Source organism: Ostrea edulis, chromosome 2, assembly GCF_947568905.1.
Source record: "Ostrea edulis chromosome 2, xbOstEdul1.1, whole genome shotgun sequence".
In the NCBI taxonomy this organism is placed as follows: Eukaryota; Metazoa; Mollusca; class Bivalvia; order Ostreida; family Ostreidae; genus Ostrea; species Ostrea edulis.
Window position 1 is genome coordinate 102,211,646 of NC_079165.1, and position 21,313 is coordinate 102,232,958.

Below are 21,313 nucleotides of genomic sequence, written 5' to 3' on the forward strand. Positions count from 1 at the left end.
CAATACACTGTAATACATTTGCGAATTTACCGGTTGGTAGTAAATATTCACAACTAATATTTGTGTTCAACACCTTCGGTGCAGCAAATATTAGAACACGATTACTTTAATGTCAGGAATGTTTTGTTTTTATTTGCTATACAGTGATGTCTTCGATAATGGGGTTTGTACATTTTAAGGATATTTAGGAAACGCTGATTCTTGGAGAAGTTAACATTCCAGCGGGGTTGGCGATGGCTATTTTCTCGCCCTTCCTTTTGGTTTGATTGTTTCGCTTGGCTTTAAGCGTTACAATTGTTGTGGGACTCAGGGTGTCCGGCTCGCTGGTGTCTGTGGGTTGTATTTCTATTTTCTCGCCCTTCCTGTTGGTTTGATTGTTTCGCTTGGCTTTAAGCCTTGCGATTGTTGCGGGACTCAGGGTCTCAGGCTCGCTGGTATCTGTGGGTTGTATTTCTGATTTTGCCCCGGAGGCTTTTGTCATTTTTTCGTAGCTAGGTCGGCCTTTCGGGTCGTTTTGAGTGGAAGATTTTCTAGGTGTCTTTGCTATCTCCCCCGTATCGTTAGGTAAGTCTTTTTCATTTTCCTCTATATCATCAAAGACTTCAACAGGATTTTTACTATTCGTCCCGTTTTGTTTGATCGACTCCTTGTCGTTGGACATCGAACTTGTACGACCTTGCACACTTTTCTCACTTGTTGGTCTTTGATCGCTGTTATTGACCTCCGTAGTTATCGAATCTTTTTTGAGGGATTCTGGTTGGTCTATTGAAGATTTTCTAGATTTATCTTTCATACTTCCATTCGAGCCCTTTCGCACTTTTTCTTTTTCATCTTGTTTCTCAAAATCTTTTAGGTTTGATTTCGATCCTCTTCTCGGCGTATCTTTTTGGACATCATCTGCAGAATTGCTTCCTCTTCTTTGCCTATCTAACGGTTTTTCGTATGATCGTTGCTCCCTTTTAACGTCCCTTCTTGTGTCTCTTGTTGTTCGCGGTGTCCCAGAATCTTCTTTATTATGCAAAGACCCTCGTTTTCTATTTATTCCCCGCACGGTAGGTTCCTCTGTAATTGAATTCATTGATCCTCTTTTTGTAAGCGTAGCTCTAGGAGTGTTAGAACCTTTCCCCACAGTAGCACTTCCTTCTTTTTGAGTTGCTGTTTGACTTAATTTCTTTTCTCTTGAAGTATCACTTTCTTTTCTAGATTTGCCCTTTTTGCCTTTGGACTTGACATCTTTTCTATGTTTCTCTGCCATTTGAGATAATTTTTCTGTAGGTTTTGCTTTTTCGTCGTCTTGGGCAAACGCTAGCATTTTAGTTGTCCTGATCTGCTCCTGACGTTTGTTTCTGCCTTCGTATCCATTAGGATCAATTGCCTGAAATAATATAAAAGTTGAGCACATTCGTTTAAGAAATTGAAATCTTTTTCTTCTTTCTATAAAATGTAAGCTGAAATAATTGCAATAAAAGAAAGTAGATGTACTTACCCTATATGTCAAGAGTTTTGTGAACTTTTGCGATCCAACATCAAATCTCGCATTCAATGTAACGTCTGTCCCTTTCGGTCCAGTCATTGCGGTTCCCTCCCATATGTTAGGAGTTTGATGTTCGAGATGGGACCAACCATTACTGGTAACAATAGCAACATCTTGGGCATTACCTTCGATTTCGTATGAAAAAGTGTATTCTTGCTTTGCACAGAGATATTGTGTCTTTGGTTCCACGATTTTGATTTGTCTTTGGGTATCCACAGATCTCTCTGGGTATGGAGACCACTGACTGGAGGGAATATCCACTTTGATGAGTCCAAAGTAAAGCATCGTATTCTCTACCATGTTTATATTGTATTTGCTTTGCACTGTTAAGAGGTACAATCCGTCCAGTAGTGGGTTGATGGATACAGTCAATTTTCCATCTTCAAGATACCATGCCATATAGGAGTCCGTATTGTACAGTTTATTAGCAACATATTTCAGTGATGGAAATATGATGGTATCCGAAGGCTCTACACTAAATTCCAGAGTAGTTTCTTCTGACATTGTTATGGCGCAGGGGTTTGGGAAAAGTGGTACAAATTTCAATAACTCACCCGCATCTGTAACACCAAGTTTGGTCATGCTTGGTGGGAATCCCATTACAGACTTCATTTCCTTATAGCTGCTGTTGAATTGTATACGGTAATTACATATTGTTCTTTTTGTACCGTCCGTTTCGTTTTTGATGCATATCTCTAAAGTACATTTTTGAAAACCTGGGCAAGTTATCTTGATGTTCAACTTTTTGCCGTATATCCAGTGAACAACATGTCGAGAAAGATCACGGCCATCTTTGTCAATCAGAGAACAATGGAAATTCATATCATTTTGTAAATCGAACACAATGTCCAGAAAATCCTTATAACAATCAATTTCGCTGGTGACATGTGTGACAGGAATAAGCCCAGCGTCGAGTGTGTCGTCAGCGGGTCCCCAGTGTTGACGAGCATTCACGAAACACGCATCAAATGCATCCAAGTTTGGTTTTGAAACTTCGAGACAGTAGGTACACAAGAACAAGAAGTCCGGACAGTCACTGCCTAAGTCTTTGAAGTATATGTGAAGAAAATATGTTCCCTTTTGTCGCACGAAAACCTCAACTGAAAGGGATTTTCCATCAAAGTCAGATTCTATACATATGTATGGAGGGTTCTTGGGAGGATTTGGCACAATTGAGGAATTGAACACGAACATCTTATCCGCAGGATACGTGAATGTCATAATCAAATGTGAACCGTTGCACTTCACATTATATGTCACCTTAGACTGAAGGTCGAAACCACAATGGAAGAACATTGGCGACACACAGACCATATTGTACCACTCGGATTCCATTACTGGCCTGCACAACAATTGCCAATATTCTACGTCTGGTAAATGTGTGTGGACAAAGAGGGTAGGATCAGGAAGGCTGTAGTATTCTCCAATCTTACTCCTCATAGTTTTGAACCAAACATTTTCCGATTCTGGTTCCATTTTTTGGTCATTCATTTTCTTCAATTCTTTTAACCCCGGAAGACTAGGATCTACAAAGCGCCAATGACCCTTTACCAGAACAGCGCACCAGACCGCCTTAACTGCTCGCTTTCCTGGATTCGTACTGGGTTCTCTGTGATAGAGCTTTCTTCTGCCCTCAATGACGGCACATTCAATGTCCACCATTCTGAAAGATTGATGCAGAATCACAATTTATCAAGAATATTATTGAGAAATAATATGAATAATGGACGTGATTATTCTGAAGGATGTGATAATCGATCTTTCCATAGATCAATGAATTATTTTACATACTTGCAAAATTTGTAGAAGAGGTGAACTTGAGCATATCCTGCAAAATCGGATTTCCCACTTTTACCCAGTGGTGGAATTTTGTGAGAATGCTGTGACATCCACTTCATAATTATTCGTATTTTCAACTCGTCGTCATCTACCACAGATGTCATGTCCTTTATCAGCTTGATAAAAGCTTCGAAACTCTTTGTCTCCTGTTAATTCAAGGAATAAGGGGAGAATATAATTAACCCAACGAATAAATAAGATGTTGATTCACACTGATGTACACGTTTTCATACATAACATTGAATATAGCTTTAAAGAACATGTAAAATACTCACTTTTAATTTCAATGTGCTTTCAATGGTTTGAAATGATTTCATATCGGGGGGTTTCGTCAAGAACACGGGGAATGGAAGAAGATAGCCACGTTCTGTCCTCGGTGCTGCTACATTAAAATGTCTGACGGCTTTCTGGGCTCTTTGCAAAACATCTGGAGTAGGAACTGCTTTATAAAAACCCCATTTTGTCACAAACTCTCTTATTGGTTTTAGATTTGCAGAAGCTAGGCTGAAATCAAATATCATCGGATCGTAGGACTTGGCAAAGTAAGCGGACATCTCTTCAGAGAGTGTTATGTCAAACTTGTCATCATCCTCGTCATCCTCTTCTACATAAGGCACTGTTTCAACCTGTGAGGGTTTACTGACAGGCAGCATGGATTCATCAACACTTGGTGAATCAAACACAGCTTCTAAGGCATTTCTGGGTTTACGTTTCTCAACAGGTTGTTCAACTAGAACTGGTTCTTCTTCCACCAATTTTTCTTCTGGCTGCGGCTCTTCCTCGATTTGCTCCTCTTCCAGTTTATCTGGAGCCTCATCAACCAGAGGTTCTTGGTCATCTGCATTATCCTCAGGGCTTATGTCCTCTGGGTTTTCTACCGTTAATTCGTCTGTTACCTCTTCTTCTTTGGTTTCTTCCATCATATCCTCCTTTTCTTCATTTGTGTTTTCGATTTCTTTGCTCTGCTCTTCCATATCATCAGATTTTTCCTCCTCCACATTATCTTCCTCCACTGCTTCGTCGTATTCTTGTTCGGTGAACACCTCTTCTTCCGCATCTAGGTTTGGTGGAATCTCTTCTGGTTCAGGAGCTTCTTCTTCCACTATGGTAATGGGAATTCCGTTTTCTTTATTTGCGGTTTGGTCTGTTTCAGAAATCGTTTCATCATCCTTAAATGTCGTGTTTGGCGGTGGAACGTTACAGAAGTCTGTGTTAGTTAGTGCTCGGAAAAAGTCTTCTTGCTGCACCGGGTCAATATCATATTCGTTACTAGTATCATTGGGTGGTTCTTGTTCAGGTCTGGCTAGACCATTTACCTGCAGATATATCATAATCGTATATTATAATTAGAAAATACTGCAAAACTTGTAGATATTGTAATAAATAAATCACTCTTATTACTTTAGGTTTGTTTTACATTCCCCCCAGAATCTTTCCTACATATGGAAATGTCGCTTATTGGTCTCTCCAAGGCGCCCAAAATGTAGCATTTCAGTGTTCTTTATCATGCCAGCCAGTACATATGATTTAATAATAATAACCTTGTTTATCCAGGATAACACAAATTAGCATACGGCTATAGCTTTCCCTGTGGTCCTGCATGATCTTTGTTTTTGATGTCTCATCCTTAAGACCCGCGACTCTCGAGTGTGACACGTGACACAGTATATCAAAAGTGTTAAATGTGTAGAGTATTACATGTATTCGATTTACACTGTGCCCATTTCACCGATTCCTGTCCTTTACCACCAGATCTGTCCTTGATGAAAAACTTCGGGAATGATTCAGATTGTAGATCACTATCCCTGACCCAGTACACTGGGTTTGTTTACTTTTATATAAAAAAACAACAAAACAATTGTTATTTCATTGGTAATTAAAAAACCTAACGCTAAATGAAACCCACGCATTTGCGGGTGTTGTTGAGGCCAATATGAGTAGCTTCGTTTTAATGGTCTCATTTTATAAAGCTTAGGCACAGAATTTGTGTTGCAGACCTAGATTTGGGTCCAGCGGCCATGCAATTAAAAACAATTCCCACCTTTATTTTAGTTTAATATATTTCTTCCCCTGTTCTACAAATAGTTTTACTTATGACCTAGTCACATTATTTAAATGTACATGTACATATATACTGAAAATATATAATTTATTTGATGGATTTTTCTCTGAGTGCTATCGTTTTCGAATCACTCGATGTGCATTTTTAGAAAAGGTACAGCCATGAATTAAACACCGTCAGGATTCTCTCTTTATATTCAAGGAAAACAGTATAATTAAGGTACAGGGTCAATTCAAGGGGAGATTAATGTGCACATATATCATGACCGAACATTATATCAGCATTTCGTACTTCGTGGTTTCAGGGGATTGTCGGTACCAATAAATATGATTCCTAAAGCATCATATAAATGTAGATCTATATTTTGTTTTCTAAGACATAAATATCTATCATACTTACATTCATCTGGACTGCAGGGCCCGGAACTGTTTGTTTAGAAGCGTTAGATCCCATCCTCTCTCTACATCTTTATTTCATAATAATGAAATATTAAATGATTCACAATTAAACCATTACACGTGTGACACTGACACAATTATTGGGCATTGTTTAGTTGGATGACGCTTCTTTATTGATAGATATAATAGGGGTCTTCAATGTTTGTTGGCAAGGAATTTGATTGGACTTTAATCATTTGAGCCGTCGCTGGACTGGAAAGATTATCAAATGATGTTAGAATTGTGTGCTTTTGATGTAGCAAACCATGAATTCTTAATTAACCCCCACTTAAACAATATGAATACATTTTTAAACGTGTGATAATGAACATTGGTCCAGTAGTTTTTAGAAATGTAAGTTGTCCGTTAAGTATGTCAATGGAAGTACTAAACTTTAGGTTTTTGGAGCTCATATAGCAAAATGTATATTTTAAATATTCCGAAATACATGTATGTATATTGTTAAGACTTTAAAGATCTTTTAAATCTTATTATCTATGACGCATATCTGACACTTCCATCTTAACTCGGTTAGTTTTAAGGTATCGCAAATAGAGATAGAGACTTCAGGGGGTACAAAATATTCAAATAGCACTGGGAAAGCATGGGTCCATTGTTTCGTATTTTGAATGAATTTTGCAAAAGGTCGCCAACAAAATATGGGAAATGTTTACAGTGACATATATATATACATGTATATATATATATATATATATATATATATATATATATATATATATATATCCAAACTTGAAATAGAGTCTCAGTAATCGGATACTAATATTAAAAAAATATGAAAAGAAAACACAGAAATCCTCCGTAAAGCTTTAGCGCTAAAGCTTTACGGAGGATTTCTGTGTTTTCTTTTCATATATTTTTTAATATATATATATATATATATATATATATATATATATATATATATATATATATATATATATATATATATATATATATTGGTAAAAAGATACACGAAGACGTTTAGTAAAGCTTAGCACTTTCATTGCGAAAAGTACTCATTATATATATATTAATTATTTATATACTCTAAATATTTTTTGAAATATTTCGAACATATTACCGATCTTCTTTAGTCATGTTTAAACTAAACACGATCCAAATATTTCAAAAAAGTGTTGTTGTTTTTTTTTTAATTTCCCATCAATGAAAGAGACTGTATGTATATATATATATATATATACATATATATATATATATATATATATATATATATATATATATATATATATAAAGCACTATTTTAAAATCCAACAACACTCGAAATCTAAATTGTCGGATCTAATAGTAAAAACGAAGTCAAATTTAGAAGGACCTGAAAAGCACTAAAAATGACCAACGTCACGAACAACCAAATATGAAATGTCTTCATTTCCTGACTTCCAAATAGGACAATTATATTTTAGTTTTTAAAGTTTTATCAATTTAAAAAAATAAAGAGTAAAAATTGTAATGGTAAACACATTTAAATCCAATCAATATGTATTGTTTTTTGATACTCTCATAAAACAGTTCATCTTTGACTAAATCTCACAAAATCTGACTTTTCACCTTTATAAATGTCTTGAAAACGAGGATTTAAAACGACTTTCGCATTGGTCAGGTTTTGTAAAATATTTTCAGAATATATAAAAAAAGAAAAAAAAAAAACCAAACCAAAAACAACCAACTGGGAACTAAATGACGTCACAGATTTGGATGCTAGTCTCTCTACATTGTACAGGTATGTTACGCTTCCAATACACGGGGACTAGGCCCGCGGTATATTAGAAATAAAAGTTTAAAGATGTATTTTTGTGAAAATATTGGATTTAGGCCGATGTCTGAATGCCATATAACAATTTTAAAACTCAGTATAAATGGCAATGTCATTTAAGTTCAGTGATTGGGTAGGGTTGAGATCAATGAAAAATCAAAGGTGGCCTTTATATATATATATATATATATATATATATATATATATATATATATACTATAGGGTTATTGAACTTATATTGGTGAATATTGGCACGAGTTGGCTGTGAAAATGCACGAGCTTGCGAGTGCATTTTGACAGCCAACGAGTGCCGATATTCACCAATATAAGTTCAATAACCCTTTTATTATATAGCTAAAGTATTTAGTCGTTAAATTATATCCGTTTTCACTCAAAATAGACGAGATTTCAATATTGGCAGTGTGCAATATTAACATGCATTTCTTAACTGTTCAATATTTAACCCGTCATTAATGCATGAGGCAAACTGATTTTGTGAATGGGGACATCATAATTTAAGTACAGTAAAACATTTTGCTTAAGTAAATATCAAATACCAGCTCTGTCAGATTCGGAGGACCGTCGTCTGCCATTTTGGCTTGTTTACGTCGTGACGGTAACGTCAATATTGAACGCTTATACTCGGAATGTTTCGGGCGCATACAATTTACGCAATGCAAAGTTAACGTTCAATAAATTCTCAGGATATTGAACGCTAACATTCTCTAGATTTTACGCAGATTTTATAGTTGACTATTTATTAGCTATATAATAAATGTATATATTACCGAAAAAGAGATTTTTTTTAAAAAAAATACCATCTCGTCTAATATAATGTTGTTCATGGGTATGTCGTAGGGTCACCGTTTTGTTTTCGCAACACCTTTGCGTTGTTCTCTGACAAATAATTTACATGAATTTACAAGATAAATGTAAATCTTACCAGGCATCATATAAGTGAAAAAAATATATCGTTACACCGGGTGAATCGATATCAGCGACAGATGACTGTCCAACATAACCGTAAAGGTATAAAGCTTAAAGTGGGGATTTTGGCGGGGTTTCTAACGTACGTTATATAGTGCACGGGTTAGTAAGATATGCATAATTAATTAGTATTCAGTAAAATCCATTGGTCCGCAGTATTATGAACGTAGAGTTCAACTGAATACTGCTAAAGATAGAAATAATTACCACCTGTGCGTACAGTACGGGTTATGTTATAGAGTATCGTACAATACAAAACGTTCATATCCGACTCTCGCATACTATTTTGAAAACATACTGTAATTATGATTGGTGTTTGAAAGTTAATGTTAAGAAAACAAAAGTTATTGTCTTTAATAAATAATAAATAATGCCATATTTATATAGCACCCTTTTCATACACTATGTACGCTCAAAGGTGCTTTACAATGCATATATACCTTACAAGGGAATGTTATACACATAATACATAGAAAATAAACAAAACATTAAAAGCTGTACCTATCCTCATTGTACATATAAAACATGAAAACACAAGATACCATAAATATAAGGCTGGGAGAATAATACAGTGTAAATTTAAATTTCATAACAATGTGCACCTTATTCTAAATACATACTTTTGTACCCCTTTTTCCCCTGCATCTGGCAGTTTTAGTACTGTTAAATCTGAACTATATAAAACCGCCCTGAAGGGATTTTATAAATTGAAAAAAAAATTTATGTTAGCACCAGAAATTATAGCAAGTATATTGATCTCTTTTACCACACAATGAAGCCAATCTTATGATATAATTCTGAAATATGGGGTGGATACATAATTAAGGTTCTTGGAATACTAGTAATCATCACCATTTGATCCAGACAAACTTTTTAAATCACTTCATGGTGAGAAGCTTCATCAAACATATTTTAAATGTATTCTTAGTCTGCATAAGAAAAATACAAATTTTGATGTACTGTCAGAATTAAGGAAATTCCCTCTACATTATGATATTTTGAAATCAATCACAGACTTGAAGACCTAAATGAATTTAAACTTTTAAGGATGTTTATCTGTGTGGTAAATCTTTGTATTTCAATAACAAACTGTCATGGTACTCTCTAGTAGAAAAAGTTTTAGAATATGTTAAAATTGGATATCCATTCAGAGTTTATAGTCAGTATAAATTTTTTTTAAAATTGTAAAGAAACTACTCTGTGATAAATACTCTGAAACTTGGTACAATAATCGAAACAAATTGATTGATGAAAAATTGCACTTATTTTAAACTTAATTAAGGAGTACATTGGTTTTGAAAATTAGCTTAATAAAATAAAAAAAAATTATATTAGAAGATCTATTTGTAAATTACGGATATCTGCTCATATGTATGTCAATGATTGAAGTTGGTAGATAAAACTAATATTCCGGAATCCTGGTGCAATGGTTCAATTTTTATACACCATCTCTTGAGTGTTTGAAATAATGAGAAATCCACCGAGGTCAAAAAAGCTCATTTTCAATCACGAGCACCTTGTTTGCACCTTGTAAAAGTTTTTTTTAGGAAGTGCTGCGTGCTGTATATTATGTATAGATAGGTAAGTCAATCATTCAGAATACTCAGTAGTTTGACACTCAACAGATTAATCGAGTTTGACCCAAACCTCAATTTAAGCAGCTGGTTAGGTCATAGAGCAAGCGGAGTGACTTAATGCATCTGCTACCTTTATACAGGTGTTATACCAGGTGCATCGTCGGAAACCCACGGTCTGTCTCGCGTCCGTCATGCTACCGCTTGAGGACGCGAGACAGACTGTGGGTTTCCGACGATGGTACATGTGTAGTCGCGTCGCTAATTTCATGCATCCTTACGTATGCATTTTTTCAGATGTCTGTGCTTTATTTCTTTGACTAGTTTGGAGACATCAAACTGTAAAATTTCAAAATAATTCTGTAGACAAAAAATAGAATTTTAGCAATATTTTAACAGGATTTTCAAAATTAAATGAAGTAGGTATACATGTAAATGCATAATTATATATATCACAATTATTTTAATATGCATGCACCATTTAAAACCAGAAACTTTGTTTTGTTTTAGGTCTTTCTGATTAGAGCTTAGCTTAGTTAGTCTGAAGCATGGTGAAGGACAACTTTGTTCAGGCATTTCTGGAGACACGCCTCACTGCCCTCCACAATAGCAGTGCCCCTTCTGTTACCAACTACAAGCAAAAAATCATCTCTTTCATCATTGCAGCTCTTCTCATATCCATCTTGCCCATTCTGCACATAGGTAAAAATAAGAAGTACCTAATGGAATTGAAACTAAATTCGTTTAATGATGAAAGTATCTATTTTATGTAATACAGAGTATAGGATAAGTCATTTATTTTATATTTATATTGTTAAATAATCAGTAGAACAAGGTTGGACTGATTCAGTTTCAATTTTGTGACAACTATTGCTTGTTAACCCTGTATATTTGCTTGGATTGCATTCTGCATTTTCAACAGTGTATATGTGGGTATTTCATGAAGTACATGTGTAGACAATTTACATAAAGAACCTACTTTGATTAAACCACAGAAAAAAAGTCAGTTCCCCGTAAAGATGTTTTTAAAACTGTTTTATTACTTGTTATTATAATAACATTATATTTCCCATTGTTTCATGTAAACTGGTCTTTATGATTTACTGATTGTATTTACTGGTAATTATTTTCACATGCAAGGATTTTAGGAAAGATGCAAGTTTATTTATGACATCAATCAGCATTGTAAACAAAACATTTTCAGAACTTTATACAGGACATTTATTCCGTACAGAAAGTATAAAATCATGTTTATTTGTAGGTGTTTTTTATGCTAAGATTTGGGTTCCACAGAAAGGGTATATTGATAAAAGGACCTGCACAAATACATGCTTTGATACCATCTTTCGGGGTATGTATTAAAACTATTACTTTCAATGAATGATAATTCCATCTGATGAAAAATAAAGCATTAGAAAAACACAGACAATGGATAATTTTGAATTTCATTTCTCACTCATTCTGATTAGGTGCATATGAAAATCCTGGATCCACTCCCTATAAACATGTGTACTTTAACGCCACCTGGCAGACCTCCCGTATTTGGATATTTACAGTGGTGTTTATTTTGTTGGCCTATGAGAGTGTTAAATACCTGGTGCCCCTGATGCGGCGCAAACGATTAAGAGCCAGCATGTTTTACCTGTACCTGATTAACCTGTATCCACATTACTACTCTTGGTGGTCCTATTTTAACTATTATAACGAGGACTTCTACAACTACTTCAAACATCATTTCATGTTTACCATCACAGAAGTCATTGCCACCTGCATTGTGTTGAACCTCTGTGATAGGAGGAATGATGTTGTGTCGTGGAAAGTGTTTGCCATAGTAAGCATCAATTTAATGCATATCTTTGTGAGTGGTTTAGATCAGTTTGTTAGTCATGTTATACGGGGGAAGGGAACCAACTTCCAGAATGCTCGCGACATTGGGCTGATGATTCCAGATTCACTTCATGTGATCATTCCAATATGGCAGCTCCTGAAGTCAGCAAAAAACAAAGACCTAGCAATCAAAGAGTTGTTTAACAGAGAGGAGATTATCATGTGCATTGTCTTTATTTCTCTGTTTACACTTATTGGTAGAATTTTATAACCAGGTTATTATATAGCTGTTTGAAGCCTGTTTTTGAAACAATATTGTTTTAAAAATATGGAAGATTTGGTCCATTTGAGCATTTCATTTAACTTATGCTTGTATTCACATTTGAATGTATTTCTGGCATTCCATAATTACTATAAATATATTTTACTGAAACATCATTGAAGCACATATTGATAGAATTTTATAACCAGATTATTACATAACTGTTTAAAGCCTATTTTTGAAACAATGCTCTTTAAAAATAATGTTGGCTCCACTGGAACATTCCATTTAACTTATATTTGTATTAATATTTTAATGTATTTCAGACATTCCATAATTACTATAAATATATTTTACTAAAATATTATTCAAGCACATATCACTTCAAGCTTATAAAAGTATATATAGCATACTTCTTTCTTTGATAAGAATGTGACCACATTTTACTCAATTTATGCAATGTGTAGTGTATAAATGTCCTGAAGTCAAAATAGTTAAAGGAATCAGGCGTGTGTTAAGGTAGTACTCTACATCGTCATAATGGCTGACTTCCTTTAAAAACATGGATGAAAAAATCGATATGAGCAATATTTGACTTTTCCTTTTCCATTTAAATACGTTGCTGAGTAGCTCAGTAGGTTAGAATACCGCCTGCTGAACTGTAGGTCGCAGGTTCGAGTCAAGCAGGGGTTTTAAATTTTTTTCAGATTATCTTCTACTAAAACTGTATTTTTTTTTACAAAATAAAGTAGATTGGAAAATTTTCAATTTCAAAATATTGTTGTACATATCCTCCACTTTTCATCTACATCAAATTTCTCTGGTGTAGCATACCTCCTTAAAGAAGTCAGGCGAGTGTTAAAGGAATTAGGTGAGTGTTATGATCCTTGAGCCTGTTGTTATATGGACTCTTGAGAACTCGGAGAATATATGTTATCCTAGGACACACATAAATATACAATGATATATCAATCAGTACATTCCAGTTACGTTGTACATATAAACAGTTGTGATACATATCAATACCACATATCAAAGAAATTGGTGTGACGGGAAGTAACGAGTTGTCTTTCTTTGTATGCGGACATGCAGGTTGTGGTTTATAATGTATATATTGTTATATGTTCAGATGTTGATTTATGAAGAAATAAAATTTTGTATACATTAATTATATTTGAACTTTGTCTGTTTACAACGATTTGAAAGATAAAGTTGTGAAAATGTTGCTTTTAAACCCGAGACTCCGATGTACTTTTTTATATTTAGCTATAAACTCGTGTGTTACAAATAATGAGGCTGCACAAGTAGATTAAAAATAGGGTACCCGTGCTGGTTTTCTACAGAAAAAAGATATTCAAAATGTTAGATTTTGCAAAGTAAAAGATAAATTTAAAAGTCTCTATTAGGATTCTAACCCACTCTATCAAGCTAAAATTAGATTCTACGTCATCATTAGGGATGTATGTGTACCTACTGTCCACTAGGAATTTAAAAACCAAACACTTTGTATAAAAACGTGAATCGGGATCAGATCAATCAAACTGCTCTAAAAATATTTTTATGTATTTTAGGTGTGCAGTTTATTGGGAATCGTTAAGATATTCAACAATTTTTCTTGACGTAAAGTTCCTTTTCTTGAGTGCCCAGCATTAACTATACCTGACAGTTAATGTCTAGTTAACACTATTTAAATGTAACAGTTAGTGGCATGTTAGCCGTGGGTTAAAGTTTACTAACCTTCATACAACTGAGGGTATCATGTTAAGAGAATATGCAAGTTTTATTCTTATTTCTCATCTTTTTGCACACACACACACACACACACACACACACACACACACACACACACACACACACACACTAAAATACGTCGAAATCAAAAATCCAATCCGTCCTGCTAATAAAGATGATGATATCTCAATGATGGCAGACCGGTAACTGGTTTTGTTCTTTTGCGAACCAACTTCTTCCATGGTTTGCTATTTAGTACTAAAATCTTGAAAGGTAATCTGTACAGTAATTGCTTTGATCAATATAGTGTTTATTTACCTTATTTAGCAATAGAACAAAAGTCACTAATTTTTTATCCCCGGATCATCGCGTTCAATTCATCAGTTTATCGGCAATCGTACCAATGCGTTAAATAAGTATCACCACGCCCCAACTTCAGTTCCGATCACTTAATGGATGACAGAATGGTTCACCTGAAATAATGAACTGATGGCGTGCTACGTTACCTGTTTAAAAAGACATTTTATTTAAAACAATTGACAAACAAATAACTCAACCCAGATTTAAACAATGATAATGCACACGAAAATTAAAACATACCTACTTTTGGCGATGCTATTCGGCTTTCTCAATGCGCCAAGTTTATGTATTGGGAATGCCATCTGGTAGCAATAATGGACACCATCAGATCTGTAGATCGCCGTCTGTCCCAACTACAGACGAAGGGGTCCAAGGATTTTACTCTCCAACTATGTGTAATCGACAGCTTTAGGAACCAGGGACCTCGCTGTCGGACGGAGTCATCACTTCCGCGTGAAACTCTGCCATCTAAAAATGTCAGGTAAGCGAATTGTTTAATTTATGCAGTGATTGGAGTTTGACACCGCTTCAGCAATATTTCTGCCGTATTTTGATGAACGGTTGGATTTGTAATTTGGAGTCTGTAACAGCCACTCTTTTCCAGACTCCGCGAGACTAGATATACTAGTAGTTCAAGATGTCTATTGCGATCCTTGGTCGTTTAAAGTTCCGTTTCTAATCTATGAAGGCATGAAAAGTTACACAATTCATTGCTTCTTTGAATATATTTTTTTCTGAAATATATATTTTCCTGGGATACAGATAAATGATATAAAAGTATATGTAGATGTAAGTATGAGACGAGGAGGGCAACACCATTGAAAATCGAGTCTATCTCATCTTCCCTTGCCAAGGACTCGCTCAGCTACTCTTGTCTTCATCACCGCCGCGGTGGCCGAGAGGTTAGAGCGTTCGCCCCGCGTTCGAATCCCGGCCGCGATATACCTAAGTCATTAAAACAGGTAGTAACAGTTCCATCGCCACACGTTCGGCATCAGGTGTGAATGTCACGGGTCCTCGGTGATGACCTTAAAAATGGATGACCCGTGTCACAGTAGGTGTGGCACGCTAAAGAACCCTCACTGTTCAATGGCCGTAAGCGCCGAACATATAGGTCTAAATTTGAAGCCCTTCACCGGTCTTGGTGACGTCTCCATATGAATGAAAAATTCTCGAGATAGACGTTAAGCAAGATGCAATCAATCAATCTTGTCTTCATCCTTAGCAGAATTTCGTGACCTCGATAAAGTGAATGCGTCTAACAATGCGTACGACCACATGTAAGAGCGATTGCAATGTAGGCGCAAATTTGTCTTTTCCGAGCTTTCAAGTTTCTCGCATCACGACTAACCACAATTTCGTATATTTGTGTGTAAACTCCAAACTGTTACTAGTATATTTGTATGTATATTTTCATTGGTTACATATATGTAATTACGATATGCAAAGATTACGATATGCAAAGGAGCAAAATTCAATTGAGCACTGTGCGGTAATTACTGACTAAATCTGCAAAGGATGAAGATGGAAATGATCGGTTTGGGACCTTTGGCTATTGAAGATGGGGAAAATGTGCGCACGGACATGTATACACTCAACAGAGAAAGATATTGCTTTTCGTCATTCAATGGATTTTTATTCCACGTTTGGAAAGTTTTACCATTCATAAACATCGTTTGAACGTTCGGAATGAAGTTGCCGAACCTTTATGTCCTTCGGTCCACTTACAAACATGTTTGATAACTCCTATCTATAAAACAAAACATAGTGACGAAGGTTTCACACTTGTTTAACTCTTTTATGTGATACATAAGATTATGTGTCTATTGTAGCTTTTATTTTGTTTATCACTAACCGTTTTTGTAGCGTATTTTGAGAACTACTGTAGACGTAATTAATTTCACGAAGTCATAATTTCGCGGATTATCATTTTTGGTTTTGTCTGCAGGTACGAAATTCCCCTGATTTACATATGGTTGACATGAAAATAGCTTGCATGAAATTTTAATTCTATGTGACCGCAGACATAGCGCAAATAAGTACCGCGCGTAATAATGTTTGACCTACTTTTAAGAAACTGTAACCTGTTAAATATCTTCGAAGCTATTCAAGGTAGGGCTTTCATATTTTGTATATAGATTCTGTGTGACAAAACCCTTTGATACAATCGTGTTCGATCTTCTGATCTTGACATGCTTTTTAAGAAACTGACCTAATCAATATCTCATGAACTATTTAAGATAAAGCTTTCTTGATTTGTATATAGATTTCTTATGGCAAGATCTTTCATTTCATACCATGATGTGTGACCTTTGTGTTAACCAGAACATCAAGGTCATGTTAGTCATATTGGTGTTAAGCATATCCGTGTTATGTTAATTCATTTTCAGTTGCGTCATGGTGATAAACAGAAACTATCTGTTTATATACACGTCATGGTGATAAACAGAAAATAACTGTTTCTATGACGAAATTATTTTATTTCTAAAGAACACAAATCCTTTTAATAAATCTGTTCTTTTTCCTGCTGAACATGTGGTGCGGGATGTTTGTTCCAGAAACATATTCTTGGACTTCATTCTCGTCGTTTGGGAAACACAAATTTTGTTCTTGTTCCGAGAACATGGAACAACGTATTTCTCGCTTTCACTTGGCCGTGTTTATGTATATATTTTCAAACATATAGGACAGCAACAAAAAACATAAAGAAGAAGAAAAAATAATTCACTAATGCTGCATTGGTAACTACATAAATGATAGCCATTTCCTCATGAATACGTTGCAGTTGTAAACAATGTGCATATGAATCTCGATAAATATAGTACATGTACATCTATTTTAAACGACGGGAATTCCGACAGAAATTAAAGTAAAATGTAAATATAAGAAATGAATTTCACACCTCTGGTGTGTCCAGAGGTCCGTGTTTGCCCAAATATCTATTTTGTATTGCTTGTAGGAGTTGTGAGATTGATCTTCGACTTTCATGAGGGTATAAACTGCAATGCTTCACACCAACATACCTTTCCTGACGCGCTACCGTGAGGCGTCGCAGTTCATGCCCTCTTGTATTTTTAAAATTGAATCTTGAATATCACATCAAATTGAATATGTCAAACATACATGTATCTGAAACGGCGTGAATCTTCGAGACTTGAACATGTCCTTATGCAGTCTTTTCGGCATCAACAAATACGTGTTCTAGGATGAAGTCCCGTTAGCGTTCGTCTTGTCGGAATCGCAAGCATTTGAAATATAGGTGATAATTTGGGTTTCAAGCGCATTCCGTAAGCGTAACATTCTCTCTCAACACGAGTTCATGTTCACCTGTGTTCCCAAATGACAACAGCACAATATATGAACCTGTTTAAGATTTGAGGATACACTCTCTTGTAAGGAAGTTTGAGACGAGAATAAGATGGTGACAAGAGTCTGAGCCTTTTTCATATTTATTTTTACATGTTCTATATAATGTACGTATCTCTCTATTATTATGATTTTTAAGATTTGCATTGCATATACGTGTAATTGTATGAAGCACGTGTATTATTTTATGCACTTGTAGTCAGAGATTCGGAGGCGTATAGTTTTTGCTTTGTCTGTCTATTTGCCCTTGGCCATACCTTTTGAATGTATGGCGATAGGACTTTCGTATTTTGCATGTGTATTCCTTTTGATAAGATCTTTTTCTTAAGACCAAAATTTTTGATCTGGTGACCTTTATCGTGGGGTTTGACCTTTTGAAAAACTGTAATCTTAGCCAAACAACTTTTGAATGGTTAGTAATAGGACTTTCATATCTCATATATGATTTCTGTTTGAAAAGAATTTTCTTAGGTAGCAACATTTTTGACCTTATGACCTTGACTTTTGGCCATAGCAGTGTTTCACAAATGCATCTTGCTAAAAAGAAATTCATAATAATCTCCATCGTCGCTAGCCACGGTTACTGAGTATGGTAGTACCTACCCTACCATGTAGACAATGACTTGCGACGATGAATAAACCCGCGAACACGTTTGTGCTCGTGTTTTCGGCGTGTACGGTTCGAGAACAAGCTAGCTGCATGTTACGAGAACTCGATCGGCAAATATTTTGAAATGTCCTTCATTTTGACAAAAAAATTAATAGATAATATAGTTTTTATGTCACGATAACAATCACATAATTTCAGTAGTGCCCAGAGGGATTCTGCTAATGACTTTGATAAGAATTCCAAACCATGCCACGTGCAATGTAGTTGAATGCTAATCAAGATATACGTCACTTGTCCAATGTGTGTTCGAAGAGGTATTGTCCACTTTCGTCTATGCAGATCTATTTGACGCATTGAAGTTATGTCGATAAAACTGTATCTATTGAAAATGAAGAAAAGGCACCCGTAGCGTATTTTAATGGATCTTGAACAGTTTTTTATTATATGATATCAATTCTTGATTTTCACGAAAAATAGGAGACATTGTTTATATATAGTTTTGCCATTTTTCTCTCAGAAATTCAGTTGTTACGGACTTCCGCCAGGTTGAATTGTTGATAATGATAATAATAAAAAGTCTGCTCGGGGACTAAACATGGACAGCGGTATTGGCAATCATATGGGATGATGACATAATGACGCTGTTGACGCTTATGAGAAAACACTTTCATCTTCAGGATTCAGTATTTCGTGCTGAATGTCATTTGCAGGCCAATTAAAACACAGTTACGGAACACTGCAGTCATAAAACTGCAACATTTATACTCTTTGTTCAATCATCTGTGATGAGAGCCTAGCGGGTACCGGATGCTTAATAAAAACGGAAGCTGTTGTATCGGTAGCTATACAGCTAGTAGCTGGAGACGTCTATAAAGCATGTTGCATGTTGTGAAGGACGACGATAAGTTTGAAGATAGGTAAATCCTGATAGATTTACGTAAGGGCAATAGACCATCTAAGATTTTTTGAAAGTTGTTTAAGGATGCTGAAGTCAATGCTTTGCTCTTTGGTAGGTGCGATACAGCGGATTCGATATGGGCTATCAGAAACGAGAATCAACAATTAAGAGACAAAATGTCTGCGGATCAGAGAGAAGATTGCAGCACGCGAGGAAGCAAAGAAACTTTGGAGACCATTAAAACGGCAACGTTTAAAAGACGAAGACATTTTTTTCATAGAGTAAGTATACAGCATAATCATACAGTATAGTCGCTAAGTTTGACTTTGTTCATGTGGCCATCATTGTAATGACGCATTAACCATAGAATCAAATGAATTGTAGAAACTAATATAAAGAAGATAACGAATATATACGATCTAACCATGGACAGTTTTTTAAAGTCAATTTTGAATCAAAATCGATTTTTGTATTGCAACACGCCATCGTGCAATATATTTGTTGTGACTTTTGTTTGGTTTAATTAACTAATTAAAAGACATATGGATGAAATTGAAGTGGATGTCGGGTATTTTAACATTTAAGAATAGCGAGTCGTTAAGAGTGAGGTGTAACAGGCACCGTGTGTGATGATGCAATCACATCACGTGATAACTCCCAATCGCATTGATGTCATTCCATTTCTACAAAAGTAACACAATCGGTTATTCAAACATATTGTCTTGAAAATTTAAATTCAATCAAAGACAAGGAATACTATATGAAATAGTTTGTACAACTTTTTGTTGTTGCTAAAACGTATATCTATGATACCTTTTCCCCACGAATCCATGTTTATTCTCACGTTCGGTCCAATGAAGAACCGAACCCGCAATATTTCCATAAGACTTGAAGTCAACGCTTTAACCGATGTGGATATTCATGATGAAATGGATTCAAAGATAGTGATTAGTGTTATATGTTAACCAAAGAATTTTATTTTTCAGAAAAGTGTAGATATTTGACTTTATTCACGGTTTCTGTTAATTTTAATTTTTTTAAATTTTGAAATGAGGAATCAATACAATGTATATATATTTATTTACAACCGATTTGCCAATATATTATTCACCTGAAATGTTTTTGTTTCTTTGTTTTACGTTTCTTCAAGAATTTTTCACTCACATTGAGAGGACACCATGCAGATATAGGTGAAGCATGACAATTAGACCTATGCATGGTTCTCAGGGCCGTAGCGATGTTCCATTAACGTTCCAACGCCTGCCGCGACACGGGACCTTAATACCCGCGATTCTCACTTCCAAATTCTAAGCGTTTGGCGAAGTAGCAATTATTTCTATTTTTACGTCTAAAAATGTGAATAACTCCACTTTTCTGTATTTGGACACCTTAAAGAGAAACAAATACTTTACGTGTTTTGAATTAGTGGAGCGCAATACCAGTAAACAATAAACAAATGGCAAAAGTACTAGTACCTCTAAAATGTAACTTTTTGTCATGAATGCAATACGTGACTATATATATTTGTTAACCTAAATATTTCAACATTGCGGTGACGCATTTTCCTGTCTTGTATACAAGTATACTATCAGCAGAAAGTAGGGGGCGCTTTATAATTAATTTTTACGTTCCTTTCGCGCTCAGATTCTTCAAGAAAATATATCTTTTGCACCCACTTTCTCTCTTCATTAACATGACATGGTGATAAATTCATTTCAAAATTGTTTTATACTATTATTTCATAAATTAAATTAGCTCTCCACAATCTTATTAAATATAACATTAGGTAAATTTTCTTTTTTGATTTTCTCCTAATGTTAAGGAGTATACCAAAACGCGAAAAATCGATTTATTTTTCTCTTTCTGATTATGAATGAAATTTCATTAAATCAAATATGTCTCCCCATCAAACCTTCATATGGCATTTCCAATAAGATATATGCTTTTTAATTAAGTGCCTTAGTTCAGCCAAGTACATGCAGTTAGTCAAGTATATTCAAAAGGAAGAAAAGGGCTTTTGAGAAGTGGAACGCGTTGCCTTTAATGATAACC

At 35.1% G+C, this 21,313-nt stretch overlaps 2 protein-coding genes across 2 annotated transcripts; one reads left to right on the forward strand and one right to left on the reverse strand.

Annotated features, from left to right (window-relative positions):
* Nucleotides 1-68: 68 nt before the first annotated feature.
* LOC125680173 (uncharacterized) lies at nt 69-4,704 on the reverse strand. Its single transcript, XM_048919614.2, has 4 exons — nt 3,649-4,704; nt 3,326-3,519; nt 1,487-3,197; nt 69-1,375 (listed from the first exon to the last, which is right to left on the reverse strand). Exons 1-4 carry the CDS (start codon nt 4,702-4,704, stop codon nt 185-187), a joined length of 4,152 nt encoding a protein of 1,383 aa, XP_048775571.2. The 3' UTR covers nt 69-184.
* Nucleotides 4,705-10,050: 5,346 nt separating this feature from the next.
* LOC125681939 (uncharacterized) lies at nt 10,051-13,464 on the forward strand. The gene is made up of 4 exons (XM_048922222.2): nt 10,051-10,214; nt 10,718-10,909; nt 11,469-11,558; nt 11,677-13,464. The coding sequence occupies exons 2-4, from the start codon at nt 10,756-10,758 to the stop codon at nt 12,303-12,305; spliced, it is 873 nt and encodes a 290-aa protein (XP_048778179.2). The 5' UTR covers nt 10,051-10,214; nt 10,718-10,755; the 3' UTR covers nt 12,306-13,464.
* The last annotated feature ends 7,849 nt before the right edge of the window (nt 13,465-21,313 follow it).

What these genes read in the sequence shown, in the direction of transcription:
- LOC125680173 (XM_048919614.2), bottom strand. Translation starts at nt 4,704, where the DNA reads ATGATATATCTGCAGGTAAATGGTCTAGCCAGACCTGAACAAGAACCA. An exon ending in AAAGCACATTGAAATTAAAA is followed by an intron (nt 3,520 to 3,648) that starts GTGAGTATTTTA and finishes TTGAATTAACAG; the next exon opens with GAGACAAAGAGTTTCGAAGC. An exon ending in CTCTTCTACAAATTTTGCAA is followed by an intron (nt 3,198 to 3,325) that starts GTATGTAAAATA and finishes TCAATCTTTCAG; the next exon opens with AATGGTGGACATTGAATGTG.
- LOC125681939 (XM_048922222.2), top strand. Translation starts at nt 10,756, where the DNA reads ATGGTGAAGGACAACTTTGTTCAGGCATTTCTGGAGACACGCCTCACT. An exon ending in CTTGCCCATTCTGCACATAG is followed by an intron (nt 10,910 to 11,468) that starts GTAAAAATAAGA and finishes GTTTATTTGTAG; the next exon opens with GTGTTTTTTATGCTAAGATT. An exon ending in CTTTGATACCATCTTTCGGG is followed by an intron (nt 11,559 to 11,676) that starts GTATGTATTAAA and finishes CATTCTGATTAG; the next exon opens with GTGCATATGAAAATCCTGGA.